The sequence below is a fragment of the Xyrauchen texanus genome, chromosome 26 (assembly GCF_025860055.1).
Source record: "Xyrauchen texanus isolate HMW12.3.18 chromosome 26, RBS_HiC_50CHRs, whole genome shotgun sequence".
NCBI lineage: Eukaryota > Metazoa > Chordata > Actinopteri > Cypriniformes > Catostomidae > Xyrauchen > Xyrauchen texanus.
In genome coordinates this window covers 14,302,072-14,319,069 of record NC_068301.1, presented here as the reverse complement: position 1 = coordinate 14,319,069, position 16,998 = coordinate 14,302,072, and the positions used below count along the sequence as shown (strand labels likewise).

At 38.6% G+C, this 16,998-nt stretch overlaps 1 protein-coding gene across 1 annotated transcript in view; it reads right to left on the bottom strand.

Moving 5' to 3' along the window:
• The window catches only part of LOC127620340 (sterile alpha motif domain-containing protein 12-like), a 143,433-nt gene extending 128,752 nt beyond the window's left edge, over positions 1-14,681 (bottom strand). The window contains exon 1 of the mRNA XM_052093544.1: positions 14,577-14,681. Coding sequence (XP_051949504.1) covers positions 14,577-14,589 — 13 coding nt within the window. The 5' untranslated portion in view covers positions 14,590-14,681. The remainder of the gene's footprint in view (positions 1-14,576) is intronic.
• Between the last annotated feature and the right edge of the window lie 2,317 nt (positions 14,682-16,998).

Here is a 16,998-nt window from a genome sequence, read left to right as displayed (position 1 = left end):
TCTGAATAAAATATGAATCGCAAAGAGTAATGTATTCATCTATCAGCAGAAATAATGGCTTGTTTTAAAGTGAAATAAATATATTGTCATAGGAGTAAAGGCTAAAGTGGTCCCTCTTTATTTAGGATAATTTAACTACGATGTACAAACATTAAAATACATCCAATGCAATGTACTTATTGTGTAACTACATTTGAAACAGTTATTATAGTGGAAAATAGAAGTATATACAAGTTATAACGTATGTGGTTATGTTTGAAGGGAACCACTATTTGGTATATGGTGGACAAAACAATAGCTGAGCCCAAAATGAAATGCCACACTATTCATTGTGCAATTACACTATGTACTTGATCATACTCTGTAAAAAAAAATGTCTGTAATTTAAACAGTAAAAGACTGTAAAAATGCTACAGAAATAAAACGTTCATTGATTAAAGAGTATTAACCGTAAAATATACAGTACATTTTTATATACATATTTTAAAAGACAATACAGTAGATTTTACAATAAAATGTTGTAATTTTTGTAGATGTAAAAAGTATGATTTTCCTGTATAATTAATGGTAAAAATGTACATTATGTTTAACAAGAGAGTAAATGTACTTTTTACAGTAAATTATTGTTAAAATTAAAGTAAAAAACAGTAATCGGGTGTACCCAGAATTCTTGCGTGGCCCATAACATTTCATTATATTTTATGTACTTAAGTTTCTTCTTATTTTTAATATCAGTTATGTACATTAGGGTGTTCTGTGTTATAGTTAATGTTGTTTAGTTAATGTTTACTGCATTATTTAAATTTCATATGTGTTACCATGATGGTGTTTATTGTTTGTGTGAGTGAGTTTGAGCACTGTCTCTACATGTTTATAAGTCATTGCATCTGGAAGAGCCACTATTGGTAAACTTCATATCATCATGTACTCTTCTGTAGTTACTACGGTGAATAGTGTTGCTGCTAGCTTTAGCACATTAGCTTAGTTTATGATGCTTTTTTTACTGTAAATTTAACATATTTTATTTTATTGTTACAGTGCAATCATGGTCATGTAAATTACAACAGTTTTAATTTGTAAAATGTACAGGTTGTTTGGTAAAGTTGTTTATATTTTTACTGTATTTTTTACACAATTATTCTGGCAACCACAGCTGCCAGTTTTATTTTGTTAAAACAACAGGATTTTTTTTACAATGTTGGGTATATTTTTGAAGTGTAGTATCATCTCAAATGAAACGCTTAAGTTGTCTTTCATGGAAATAGTCACAGTTTTTCAGCTGATGTAAGTGACATTTCAAACGCAAACGATGTGTTGCCGCTAGCTTTAGCGCATTAGCCAAACTCAGTCTAACACATATGTCACCAATGACCCATATTCACACAGCATGAGGTGATGGTAAAGCATTCAACTGACATTTGAAAGGTGTTGTTATTTGTACACAAATGTGTCACTTGATGACACATTAACCATTAATTACACTTGTCTGGCCAGGATCACGGCCAGGTAACATTGTCCCTTTCACTATATAGGACATGTCATGATTTCTAAGTACATGAAGCATTGAACATTCCACACTCAGTTATTTCGGTTGTAGAAGAACATCATGTGGGTACTCATGGTACTCTTATTTTCAGTGTGAACGCACTTCTCACTCTACATACAGTACACAAAAAAATTGCCGCAGAATAGTGCAGAAGTATGCGGATTTGGACGCAGCTAATAATAATTTATGTGCACTCTTTTTCCAAAGACCCCCTCTCAATATTATTTGCAAGCAAGCTATTCATTCAAGGCATCCAATGGTCCTGCCTGCAACCTTACAGAAGGCTAGACCAGTAATGATGGCAGATGAGGAATTATTGACAACAATGGTTTGGGTGATGCTACTTAGCATACAAATAAGGAGGCTAGCACTTCCTTTTTTGCTTTATTTATAGCCATTACATACTATTTTCAAAACAATGTGAATGGGTAGCTGATTCACAACACATCCACTGACTTTTTTAAAACAAAAACATCTTACATATGATTTATGGTAAATGTATATAATTGGTAATTTATTTGGTAACATTTATATAAATGTATGCAACGAATGTAAGGGAAAGTGTACAGGACTATCTTAGGTCGTGTAACTCCTCAGCACAAGTTTTTCATTATTTTTTATTACATTTTTGTCTTCACTAGTTCATTTCAAATGGTCCTGCAGTGTTATAAATACATTTTTAAAAGTACAAATATTTAATATCATTAAAATGAACTTGAAGTCATAAAAACTGTATGCATAATGTTTAAGAGTTTTAGATGGAGTTTAATATTTCAAAGTGCAGAACATCAACTTCCCGAAACAATCTAAAAAATACATTCACACTCTTGAATGTAAAAAGGTTCTAATCTAAGGATTCTGACACAGTATTAAGCTGTGTCCCAAATGACACTATACACTATGCACTTATGAAATATACTATGCACTCAAAATATTTTCAAAGTGCAATATTGTCCCAAATGGAACACTTAACCGTTTATAATTACACGGAACCATTTGCCGCTAAACAGCTGATGGAAGTGACGTTTCAAGCACACTTGATGTGTTGCCGCTAGCTTAAGTGCGCTAGTATCGATACGCTGGTATCTCAAACAACTTACAGTGGGTACGGAAAGTATTCAGACCCCCTTAAATTGTTCACTCTTTGTTATATTGCAGCCATTTGCTAAAATCATTTAAGTTCATTTTTTTTCCTCATTATTGTACACACAGCACCCCATATTGACAGAAAAACACAGAATTGTTGACATTTTTGCACATTTATTAAAAAAGAAAAACTGAAATATCACATGGTCCTAAGTATTCAGACCCTTTGTTCAGTATTTAGTAGAAGCACCCTTTGATCTAATACAGCCATGAGTCTTTTTGGGAAAGATACAACAAGTTTTTCACATCTGGATTTGGGTATCCTCTGCCATTCCTCCTTGCAGATCCTCTCCAGTTCTGTCAGGTTGGATGGTAAACGTTGGTGGACAGCCATTTTCAGGTCTCTCCAGAGATGCTCAATTGGGTTTAAGTCAGGGCTCTGGCTGGGCCATTCAAGAACAGTCATGGAGTTGTTGTGAAGCCACTCCTTTGTTATTTTAGCGGTGTGCTTAGGGTCATTGTCTTGTTGGAAGGTGAACCTTCAGCCCAGTCTGAGGTCCAGTGCACTCTGGAGAAGGTTTTCGTCCAGGATATCCCTGTACTTGGCCGCATTCATCTTTCCCTCGATTGCAACCAGTCGTCCTGTCCCTGCAGCTGAAAAACACCCCCACAGCATGATTCATCGTTGAGACTGTATTGGACAGGTGATGAGCAGTGCCTGGTTTTCTCCACACGTACCGCTTAGAATTAAGGCCAAAAAGTTCTATCTTGGTCTCATCAGACCAGAGAATCTTATTTATCACCATCTTGGAGTCCTTCAGGTGTTTTTTAGCAAACTCCATGCAGGCTTTCATGTGTCTTGCACTGAGGAGAGGCTTCCGTCGGGCCACTCTGCCATAAAGCCCCGACTGGTGGATGGCTGCAGTGATGGTTGACTTACTACAACTTTCTCCCATCTCCAGACTGCATCTCTGGAGCTCAGCCACAGTGATCTTTGGGTTCTTCTTTACCTCTCTCACCAAGGCTCTTCTCCCCCGATAGCTCAGTTTGGCCGGACGGCCAGCTCTAGGAAGGGTTCTGGTCGTCCCAAACGTCTTCCATTTAAGGATTATGGAGGCCGCTGTGCTCTTATGAACCTTAAGGGCAGCAGAAATTTTTCAGGCAGTTCCTTTGACCTCATGATTCTCATTTGCTCTGACATGCACTGTGAGCTGTAAGGTCTTATATAGACAGGTGTGTGGCTTTCCTAATCAAGTCCAATCAGTATAATCAAACACAGCTGGACTCAATTGAAGGTGTAGAAGCATCTCAAGGATGATCAGAAGAAATGGACAGCACCTGAGTTAAATATATGAGTGTCACAGCAAAGGGTCTGAATACTTAGGACCATGTGATATTTCAGTTTTTCTTTTTTAATAAATGTGCAAAAATGTCAACAATTCTGTGTTTTTCTGTCAATATGGGGTGCTGTGTGTACAATAATGAGGAAAAAAAATTAACTTAAATGATTTTAGCAAATGGCTGCAATATAACAAAGAGTAAAAATTTAAGGGGGTCTGAATACTTTCCGTACCCACTGTACATATTCACACAGCTTGGGGTGATTGTAAACCATTCAACTTACATTTGTAAGGTGCTATATCAATTTTAGTTTCATATGGCAAGGCAGGCCAACTTTGGCCCAAATGAAATGGAAACTGGCATGTCTTTTTAACAAGTGACAACAAAAAATAAAAACAAAACAAAAATACTCAGTGACTTTAACTGATATTCAGTCCAGCATTCTAGGCCTGGACAAGTCCGATAACAAAGCTCTTTATTAGATCAGTGCATCTGTTAACTCTGACGTTATCAGCTCTTTACTGAATTGTTAAAAGCCTTTCAGTGCAAGTAAATTAATCAGGTAATTTCCAATCAAGTCTCACTCTCAACACGTTAAACATGCACAATTCCCCAACTTCAGCACGTTTCATTGCTGTAAACAGCACAATCGCACACAGCTCCTCTTGCCTTAATTCAAATTAATATTAATCAGAGCTAGAATTAGACAGACTATCTTTACCCTTTCCCTTCGGCGTTAGATCTCTTAAGTAAAAATAGCAACAATGAGAGAATATATAGATGTACAGACCAATCCATATGGATCCTGCCCGTGGATGAGATCTCACATGTCTTGTGGGTGAGACAGTATTCAGCTTACTGACAAGTCCCCGAGTTTGGAGAAAACATCAAAGTCTGTATGGAGGATCTATTTAGATGTCTATGAGAATGTTCCTTACCACATGGTATTTCTAAGTTGAAATGCACACGACTGGGTCCAAAAACAAAAAAGAAAAGTAATTTCTGTACCAATAACATCACCAAACAAAATCACCCAACAGTTTTTCCGAACACTCCTCCCTTCTGCTAGATCCGTCCCATCCCAGACTCCCACAACTGATTAAAGGGATTGTTCACACAAAAATGTTAATTATCACATCATTTACTCACTCTCATGCCATCCCATATGTATATAACTTCCTTTCTTTAGCAGAACACATTTGAAGAAAAACAGATAAATATCTCAGCTCAGTAGGTCCTTATAATGGATGTGGATGGTGACCCAATTTTTGATGCTCCAAAAAGCACAGAATCAGCATTAACATCATCCATATGACTCCAGTGGTTAAATTAATGTCTTATAAAGTGATATGATCCAAATATCAATATTTTTATACTTTTTAACTATAAATAATTGCGTCCAGTAAGCAGCAGTATGCACGTTCACAAGAAGGCTGAGAAGTTAGCTCTTTACTGCATTAAAATGTACTTAAATATTGATCTTTTTGCACCAATTGCAATAGTACTGCTTTATAAGACATTAATTTAACCACTGGAGATGTATGGATGACGTTAATGCTGACTGTCTGTGCTTTTTGGAGCATCGCAAATCGTGTTACCATCCACATCCATTATAAGGATCTACTCAGCTGAGATATTTTCTATTTTTCTTCTAATGTGTTCTGCTGAAGAAAATAAGTCAACATCTGGGATGGCATGAGGGTGAGTAAATTATGAGAGAATTTTTATTTTTGGCTGAACTATCCCTTTAAGACAATGTTGCTATGTCAGGCTGTTTGGGATTTTAAAACAAACAGTTCAATGTTTTGTATAATTTTTGAAGAAATCAACCTATGAATGGCTTACAGCTATCTCTGTATCTCTAGCTGGGATAGCATAAAGTAGCCTATTTTATCATTAAAAATATGTATGACACTTCACCTTTAACACAGAAATAGAATGGTATGAAGAACACAACAAATATTCTACTTTCCTCAGTTGTCAAGGGTTGCATAGATAACTAACTGGGGAATGCAACCAAATGCATACAGATATATCATTGATATTATTTAACTTTAATCTTCTAAATCAAATATGATTAATATTTTCTGTGCATACATAATTAATGTCCATCTAATTGTTCATTATGACACATTAATAATCCTTTTTTCATGAGACAAGCACAAAGGAAAAACACCTGATATATCAATCAGCAATTGTTTTTCAGATTTAAGACTTCCCCAGATTTAGACTTCTAGATTGAAACCATCCATATCAACAAATTAGGCAGTGACTGTTAGTTAAAGAAATAAAAGGGAATGTAATAAATGTGCATGTAATAATTGAAACCAATAGAACTGTCACAAAACCAGGAAAAAGTGCACACAAGAGCACAATTAAAGAACTGGCATTTGCTTCCGCCCTTATAATATCCTTTGTAATCCTAAAAGTTCAAGCCTTCAGCATCAAACTGCTACACCAGCACTGACATGCACAGAACAGGGGCTACAGGGGCGCAAGCCCCTGCCACTTTTATTCACAAATCTAAAGGTGCCCTTCACAAATTTAAAGATGCCCTTTTGGTCGAGGAGCAGTTTAAGTGGAGGTGCCTTTAAGAGCGCTCACTAAAGCACAATCCCCTGCTTACAGGCTGAAGCGGGCAGCACAAACCACCAACACCACCCAAACACATTTTCAAGTCCCGGACTGATTTCTCTTCCCACTCTCTACATTTCCTTCAGCCCCTGTCCCTGCTGAGGTCTGTACATGTCACTAAACACCAGTATTCTGGAATCTAGTGCATTTCCAATATGGCAAGTGAACCAATTCTAGAGTTAACTATAAAAAAGAAAACAGCGCCACCATTCTGTAATCCTATTTTCCAAGCACTAAGCATGTTTGTGTGACATAGTAAAATAGCAAGCTAGTTAACTTTTCATATCTTAGGAAAAGTTTATCTCACTTATAAAAACACCTGTGTGCCCTGTTTGACAGAAAAGTCTCCTTAGGGAAAAGTACTTTCATCATTTTCAATCCTCCAGCATAGAATTTTTTTTGAACTTCTCCCTTGTCAGTTGTGTAATAGTACTATTTACCCCTGACGTAAACTGCTAGTAAGAGAGGGGAGTGCATTCAAGTAATTTAAATTATTTCCTTTTTTTATTGTGATTTCTTTAAGCTAGTTTTTGTTTTGTAATTTGTGGCTTGTTCTCTTCCTGCTTTAGTCCGTCAGCATACCAGTTGTCTTGGTTGCCAGACACAGCACCACGATTAGATGGACAGACTGATTTGGTGAACCCTTTATAAGTGGTTGTGTGAGGCGTGTATTATACCGATTAACGTGTTTTTAGTAAATAATTTGTCAAGCGTGTGTTTGTCTGTGTTTCACTGTCTTATTTTTGGTTTTTGAATTGAGGCAGCCAGTTGCAGAGGATCAGCGTCTCCTCGTGTTGTGGTGGTGGGTCTCTCGCCTGAATGCTGTGTTCAATGTGAGGTGTGGCTTGCTATGGTGTGAGTGTGAACGTATGATTGCTGTGTCCATTCTGCTTGAGAGAGCCGGTCCACAATTCTGAGGTGGTAAGGTCCATATGTCTCATTAGTGTGATTAATGTTGTAATGATGTGTTGAGGTGTTTTTATGTCTTAAAGCTTGATATTTTTATGGGATTCAAATAAAGTTTTCTATTTGTTTTACTCAACCTATGTCTGATACCTGACTCAGCCGTAAACAAATCTGTGAGCCTTGCTCAAATGTAAAGGGCGTTTCCCTGGAAAAAGGCCCCCGGGGTGGCATAGTCATTGACTGGGTAACAGTCCACCTTATTCTGTGGTCTGTTTATAAAAATCTATTGTCACTCATTACACATAAATACAGTGAAATCATTTTTTTCACATATCCCAGCTAAGCTTGGGTCAGAGTGCAAGGTCAGCTATGATACAGCACTCCTGGAGCAGATAGAGTCAAGGGCCTTGCTCAAGGGCCCAACAGCAGTGTCTTGGCAGTTTTGGGGCTTGAACCCCCAACCTTCTGGTCAGTAACCCAGAGCCTTAACTGCTGAGCCACCATGTTTATCCATGCTAAAGTGTGTGTGTGAGGGTTAGTGAGAATTTACTAGATGTTCCAGTATTCCAGTTGCATGGCATTTGAGAAGTCTGGGAAAATCAGTATGCGCTTGCTGTCATAGTGCAGATTGTGCCTCGTGGGTGGCAACATAATGTTATGATCTCCTGATCTCAGATATACCACCAGTATATGGGTCTGTTGCTGTGAATGGGTTGAGAAATGAATGCCTATAAACCTGTCCCAGCACCAGCTAGCTATTTAGGAGAGAGTGGAGAGTGGAGATCAGATTAGTTGCTTTAAGAACCTGGCAGTCTTGTTCCTCTCTTTCCCTCTGAAATGCAGACAAAATAATGGTTAGGATGAGGAGACTTGTTTATCAAGGCCTCCAATTTGCCCCACAGCATGCAGAATACCCATTTCTACACTAAATATTAGGGTTTCAAAAAATGATTTTACAACCTGTTGCCCTAGAACCTATAGAAAGTTCTATAGTTCTTTAGAAAACATGGCCAAATGTAGACACCCCACATTTATGGGTTTGGCTATTTCAACTACACCATTACAAACAAGTGCATTCAATCAAACATCTAGCCATTCAATCTTCTTAGATCAACTTTATAAGTAGAATGGAATTTACCAAAGCCCATTCGAGCACAATTACCCTGTGTAATGAGGTCCAAAAGTAAATGGAGTCTTGTCTGGAAAAGCTTGAATGGCCTATACAAAGCCCTAACCTGAACCCACTGAGCAACTTTGGGATTAATTGAGAACCAGGACCCATCACCCAACATCAATGCCTGACCTCACTGATGCTCTTGTTTCTGAATGTGAGCAATCCCTGCAAAAATGTTCCAACATCTAGCGGAAAGCCTGTATTGTATTGATTTGAGATTCTGTTGGTTGATTGGTTTGTCTCCATGGAGTAAAAGTTGTACTTTTCTTACGTTGCCAGGTCCTCAACCACTCCTCAGCCCTCAGGCGGATGACAGCTGCTCCTGCCCGGGCGGATGGCAGCGAGTCATCCGACCCTTGGCGGACGGAGCAGCTCCCCCCCTCTTCCTGGCGAATGTCAGCAGTTCCTCCGACACCTGACGGCCGGCAGCAACTCCTCCATCCCCTGGCAGACGGCTGCGGCTCCTCCCCTGGCGACCGGCAGAGGTGAGGACTCCACGACAGCGCATACCTCCTCCTTCCTGTGTTACCAATGTAACAAAGTTCTTAATTTTCGTGGCAAGGAGGGGCGGGAACCGACTGAACAATCAACATCAACTTTTAATGCATATATGAACTTACACAAAGAACTTAAACAAACATAAACAAACACAGCTTGGCCACGTGTATGTCTCTCTCTCCCGAACTGGCGTATCCGGCTCCCCTTTATCTCTCTCTACCACTGATTAATTGACTCCAGCCGTGCACCCTCCCTGCCATGCCCTCCTCCTTGTCACAATATCTTATATGCTGCTTCTTGGTGAATGCATCTTTTTTTAAAAGGCTACCCTCTCTCACCTTTCTGTTCACTTCAATCCATCGATAACTCACAAAAAAACAAACTCTCTCTTATTAATAAATCTGCAAATTGATAATTTTCTTCATGATAAGAAATGCAGTGGCATATATTCAATATATTCAATAAGTTGCGAGCCATCACATTATAATCTAGCTGCATTAAGTGTGCGTGTGCAAGTGATGAGCGTCCCCGCGACAGAGTGTGCATCAGCAGTATGTAGTTTTATTCTCTTCCCCTTAGATTGGGACACTTACTTAGCATAACTAATATAAGAGGAATGACAGTTTCCGAGTTTATAGTTATTTACATTACCTGCTTCCGTATTATTTGAACTTTAATAAAGCTATAACGTATTTAATATTAGAGGTCGACCGATTAATCGGCCGATTTTTAGCATTTTTTAACATAATCGGCATCGGCCAATATCCAAGTATATCGAGCCGATTATTAGGCAGGCGCATCTGTGGGCAGCCTAGTGTTGTTGGGGAACACGTGTTCGACTGCCCCTAGAGTCATTTTCCAGCAGAGTGAGCAGACCTCATCCAGTGCCTAAGGAAGAGCTAAGTTCCTTGGAGAAAACAGTAAGGATTAAATTTGTATAACTTCTTTATATTTAATTAAAAACTTTTGATATGTTACTGCCAACTTCGAGAAAAAACGCAACATGACATTCGGCTACTTTGGATATTGATAGCGTAGTTGAAGTTGCATTATCACAGCAGAAGGGTTGCTATCATGTCACAATAAGTAAGCAAGTATTTTGCAATTACAGACAGTGAATCTGAGACTTTTATTTGTTCTGTTTGTGTGTCTTATATTTGAGAGGGTTGTCACTCAATGCAGAGAAATAAGAAAAATAACGCGCTATAGGCTATTGAAGGACTGGCTTTGGTAAGCTCGGACGTTATCGGTTCTGCTGTCGGTACTGGAGAAATTAAGAAAATACATTTATTATTGCTATAAAGAGAAAGTTATTTTATCTCGCCAGCCATTTCTATGTATAATTCTATGAAACCATTTGTCTGTGATGCAATTTAGCTATTCGCAGTCAGAGAGAGAGAGAGAGAGAGATCTTGCGCACAGCGAGCACAACACAGCCCTGCTAAATGAGTGACAGAACTAAACATTCAAACGTAGCCTGGTTTAGATCTGTGATTTTAGTCTGATTTTATTTTAGATTTCGCCTTCCAAAGATTATAAAAAGAATATTTATACATAAACTGCATTCTGTCTAGCACAAGTCCCTTCCCTTCACAGCGGTGCACTGACATTTCTCCCTAAAACTCAAACTTAACGTCAGAATCAGCACGATCGGTGATTGTTGTAAAATGCAGTCTAGCTACTGTTGCTAAATTGCGGGACGCATTTAATAATAAAAAGAGCGCAAGAGATACAGTTCCCAAGGCGGCGCGCGCTCCGAAACACAACGCAACAAGACAAGCAAAGTATAGGCTATTTTGGGTTTCATGATCGCGTCTAAACGATCAACTATACACAAAAATATGTCTAAACGACCGGCTTGGAGATTCACTTAAACACAGTTTATGTCTTAAATGGATGTATTTATGGAAATAGTTGGGAGAAAATATGCTGCATCAGGAGTCTATTAGATCTGAACTCGGTCTTAAAGGGGAAGCATCCTAATAAACATGCTGACGATTGAGCCAATACTGCGAATCAAACAACAAAAGGCAAAGAGAAAATCACTTACAGCTCTTGAATGAATAACTTCTGCATTAATAAGCATTAATCTATCTATGATAAACTATGCAGTGTTATTTTACAATTGATTACTACATTATTAGATTTCTTTTTAGACCACACCTGAACAGTAATGATAGTAGACCTTCCTGAAATTAAATCACTGTGCCTATATAACGTTTATCTTAAAAAGAACCGTTAAGAATACAGTTGAAGTACCGGATCGATAAGTAGTATCGGTAAGATAGTAATACCATTAAAACCTTACCGATACCCATCCCTAGTTACGTGTCTGGATTGCCCCTTAATTAAAGCTGCATTTGGATCTCAACCTTCCTGTCTCGGAGCAGTTCGTAACACCTCCTTTGTTTATTTAATATATTTGTTATACATTATTTATACAATATGTTTTTACATTATACATTTTTAATTTAAGTGTCAAGTGTTCAATAAATGTATTTGTTGAGAAATTTTGTCTATCTTAAGTAATTATTTGTGTTACATTTTATCTTTCAAATAAAAGGTTCAAATAAGAGGTTAAAAACAAGCACATATCGGCCAAATATCGGCCAAAATAAATCGGCTGCATTATTCGGCCATCGGCCGACCCGGATTTCAAAAGATCGGCATCGGCCTGAAAAAACCAATATCGGTCGACCTCTATTTAATATAACTGCATTAAAGATGTAACGCCGGGGTGATTCCACAACGAGAGTGCTTCTTTATTTACTTATTTGATATTTATACTTTGCGATCTACATCACCTGAAGCTGTTTGGAAAGTTTAGAGTGCATCTGTACAGTAAGCTGTGTAATTCTTCCTCTCCTCAGTCAGGCAAGAACTGCAGTGTTGCTCTCGCGCATCATCATTAATGGAATTTCTATATGATTTGGAACCAACCTAAATGTACTAAAAATACCTTTTATTTTCAGATTGTTTTTTTTCTTCCAGAATATCAATTCATCCTGTAATATTTTATGAGGATTCTTGTTTTATCCCAATAAAGGAATATTCTGGGTTCAATACAAGTTAAGCTCAATCTTCAGCATTTGTGGCATAATGTTGTTTACCACAAAAAAATTATTTTGACCCTGATTTTATAAAAAAAAAAATAATAATGATCTGGGTTCCAGGGAGGGGCTTACAATGGACGGGGAAAAGATCAATTCATAAATGCTAAAATACTCACTGTCCAATTCAAAATTATTTTTTGTGGTAGGCTACTCAATATTATGCCACAGATGCTGTCGATTAAGCTCAACTTGTAGCCTTCTGAAGCTGAAATATTCCTTTAAAATTCATTCCAAATTTGGATGAAAATACAAAAATGTAAAAAATTTTAAAGGGCACCTACTATGCCCCTTTTCACAAGATGTAGTTTAAATATTTGTTGTTCCCAGAATGTGTCTGTGATGTTTCAGCTCAAAATACCCAACATATAATTTATTTTACCATGTTGAAAATGGCAATTTTTGGGTGGTAATAAAAACAAGCTGTTTTTTTGTGTGTCTTTAAATGCAAATGAGCTGGTGCTCCCCGCCCCATATACAGAATAGGGAGGAGTATTGACATCTCTGCTTCAGATAACTAGACATCATAAGCAATATGACTGACAGTAAAAATAGAGGTGTTTAGCCCTATATGTTTGAACCGGAGTCAGACAACTTTGAGAATGAACCAGGAAGTTTCCGAATGGTTATTTGATAAATGTATTTATTTGTTGTAGAGGATGAGCAACACACACACACACACACACACACACAACTGTTACAACGTTCGCAATGCACTATAACGAAACAACACACACAAACAAACATGTTGTGTAATGTTCACTTATTGGTGTACAGGTTTGGCAGTGTCCGTCAACAGTCGTGGGCAGGGACCAGGGCTGGACTGGGAAGAGAAATCGGCCCGGGATTTTACATGGCAACTGGCGCAACTGTCTTCGCTGTTCTTTTCTGCATATCGCAGCACCATTTTGTGGTCCGTTCTGCATAACGCGGCAGCTCATTTTTGCTTATCGCAACCCATTCGGCACGTTTCCCGGCCGACCACTGGCCCGCTCGGTTCTCCCGATGGCCAGTCCGCCCCTGATTGGCCCCAAAGTGCATCAGCCCACCGGGAAAATGCCCAGTATGCTAGATTACCAGTCCAGCCCTGGCAGGGACTGTACAAACTGATGTCACTTTGTACAGAATCTGCGAACGGCTTGTTCTGAGAAAGTGCTTATCATTAATGGGGATTAAAAAAGGACTGGGTGGATTTTCATCATTATAGGGTGGTTGTGTACAAACACTGCCAACACACATATATATTCAAACACCATGTAAAAGTGCATTTTGCATAACAGGTCCCCTTTAATGTTCTTTTCCCTGTCACCTGTAGTGTGACTGACAGTTACATTAACTGATGCAATTCCCAAAAACCAGCTTAAAGACATCGATGACAAAACAAATCATTAGATAATGCATTACAGCAAAGTGTAATTATTTCTAAACATTATTCCTGACCTTGTTCGATCTGCAATATGATAGCTACTGTAACAGCGTAATTTAGTAGAGGTTTAGACAAGGATCAGGTCAATGTAGAGCATATGTAATACAATATAGTTATACAGATCATGTCCTCCTACCTCGCATGGGGTTTTGAATCCAGAGGATTCCGCCAATAAGGTGCGGAGACTGCCGGAGCATCATAGTACCGGAGAATGTGGCCGAAACACCTGTCTACCAAGACGAAACGTCCAGTTCGTGCACTTATGAAACCCTTTGATTAATAACGCGCTCGCATCAGTCCACTGTTCTCACAGAAGAGCTCATCGCATTTGAATTAACTACGCAACACGTTTAACAGAACGCAGTCTCAAGACGCGTTTTTAAAAGTTGACGTTCTTTTTTACCTGATACGGCGTCTAAAAAACACGGCGTACGTTCACAAGATACTGAAAAGACAGCGAGACTCGGTGCAACGCGTGTTTACATAGAAAAACAGCGCGAAATACAGAGCGAACAGACACAAACCGCATTCGGTGTGAACGGCCCCTTACGCGGTATAGATGTGCACCATTGGGTGGACGTGCAAAGGGAGCTGAGCTTGGAAGCTGAATAATGCAGAGTCGCGAATCCTTACAGTACATGCATCGACTTATTTCGAGTCCACGGGCTCCACAAGCCCATCACTATGTCATAGGTTTCCAGCGCGACAACAGGACAAAGATCTGCGGCTGCCAGCTACTATCAGCAGCCAATCATAAATCCAACCCGCCTGTGGGGAAGCTTTGTTGTTATAGCAGTGATAAGTTTACAAAGATTTCGTTATAATTTGCTCTCGGGGTGTTTGTGAAATCCTTACCTTGAACAGACATTCTGCTACTCGATGGATTCGTACATAATGGGAAGGGTAGGGGTGTCACTGAACCCCACTCTGCCAAAACGTCTTGCTTATTAACACTTGCAAGCATCCTCTGTCGAACCTAATGTGCTGTAAAATAATGTAGTCTCTTCTCTCAAAGAACCATGGGTATTGTAGTTACACCTTTGACAGTAAATTGACTGTTGGACTGAAAAACAGACTCAACGCATTTTATTCAAATGTACCTTTAACGCATGCTTCCGTTTTATTTTATGAATATGATTACTTTTACATTATTAATTGAATTAAAGTCAATAATTTCCTAATTATTTTCTGAAGAGTGCAAAGAGTCCTCTGACATTTTAATAGCAGATTTTTATCGACATTTCCCAATTTTTAAAAGTTTTATAAAACAATTGTCAGTGTTGTGACAGAAGAGATCACCAATGATGACATCACTCTTGTAGACAGTAGTGCAAGTCCCCAATACAGCAGAGCACTGCACAAACTCCGCCTGCCACTTGGACTGGATTAAAGAATGCCATCTTTACATCAACCTTGCCAAGACTGAACTCCTTGTGATACCTGCCAACCCATCTGTTGACCACAACTTCACAATTCATCTTGGTTCAACCACACTAAAGTCAACCAGGACAGCCCGTTACCTGGGAGTGGTGGTTCATGAACAGCATAACTTCACTGCCCACATCTCATCAACCGCCAGGTCTTGTAGGTTCAGGCTTTACAACATAAGGAAAATCAGACCTTTCCTGTCTGAATATGCTGCACAGCACCTGGTACAAGCTCTGGTCATTTCAAGATTGGACTACTGCAATGCTCTGTTGGCCAGCCTCCCATTTAGCATGATTAAGCTGCTGCAAATGGTTCATAATGCAGCAGTGCATCTGGTCTTTAATCAACCAAAGAGTGCTCATGTCACTCCACTCTTGATTTTACTCCACTGGCTACCTGTGTTTGCCCATATCAAATGCAAGGCTTTGACTCTTCAGGACAACCAATGAAACAGCACCCTCTTACTTCAATTCACTCCTCCAGGTCTATGCCCCCACTCATTCTTTGCGGTCAATGAATGAGCAGTGCCTGGTGGTCCCATCGCAAAGAGCCACAAAGTCCATTTCACTCTCATTCACTTTCTCTGTTCTGCTGTGGTGGAATGAGCTTCAAACCTCCACACGATCTGCTGAAACCTTCTCAACATTCAAGCACTTAACCCTTAACCCACTTAACCAACCCATACGAATTGCACATACTATTTTATAAAATAAATAAATAAACATTCCTTGTCTGTCTCCTTCTTCTGCGCTAGCTTCTATACTTCAGCTACAATGGAACTTGGCTGTGTGATACAGCAGATATTGTTGACTTTTGCATAACAGATGTATTGCTATGTTTCATATTTGTTAGTTGCTTTGGATACAAGTTTCTGCTTAATGTAAATGTACTTTAATACACTTAACATTTTGTTTGATGTACCCATTCATGTTTATTTACCTGCAAATGATGCAGCATCCATAGCAGTATAGTACGAGTTACACATTACTTCTGAAAAGTAATCTGGTACCTTTTTCTGTACTAGCTGTCCGAAAGGGTAAAACACTGAATGAGAACAATTCGAGGTCCACATGAGTTATTTATTCAGCTATAAATGATGTCCACTTCCATCAAAGAGTTTGACGTCTCAGGGTTCAACAAAATCTACTAAAGTGGAGAAGGCAGAGGTTGAGAAGTCATCTTTGTAGATACAGATCACTGTCTGCAGAACTCAGGCTTTCCATTCCAGATCCTCTTGCTTGAGTGAGTAGTATAATAATAGCATGAAGCCTCTAGACTGTTGTTATTATTATGGAGACTATTAATAAACCTACAGCTCAATGAGGTTAGAAATATAAATCATGTTAAAATGTCTGTGATCTATAATTACTACAAAATCTTCACAATTCATTCACAAGTCTTCTTTGTGGCAGTATGGAAATATATTACAGGTTTAGTTTGTTATAACTTTTTAAACAAGTGAAACTGAACAGTATTGCTTAAATGTTGTTGAACTGACACAGTAAAATGGTTAAGAAATCACTCACAGTATTTTGCCTTTGATAAACTGTCTGGGGATTACAGATATGGTGCTAACATCTCACATTGAGAACAAGGTCGTTATCCAACTCTCAGGAAAGTAAAACCCCAGCAGTTAAATTTTTCTGCTCTAATTTGACAACTGACAATTAGAGTTTGCATTCTGGCAGCTCAACAGCCCTCAATACTGTTGTTTAACCTCTATCCACAGACTGTCAAAGTGAGCGAGTGTATATAACACTTAAATACATACTGTAAGCTTCACATAAGTATTTTCTCAGACACTTTTTGAGACTAAATAGATGCTCAATTTACATAATTTTAGTAGTAC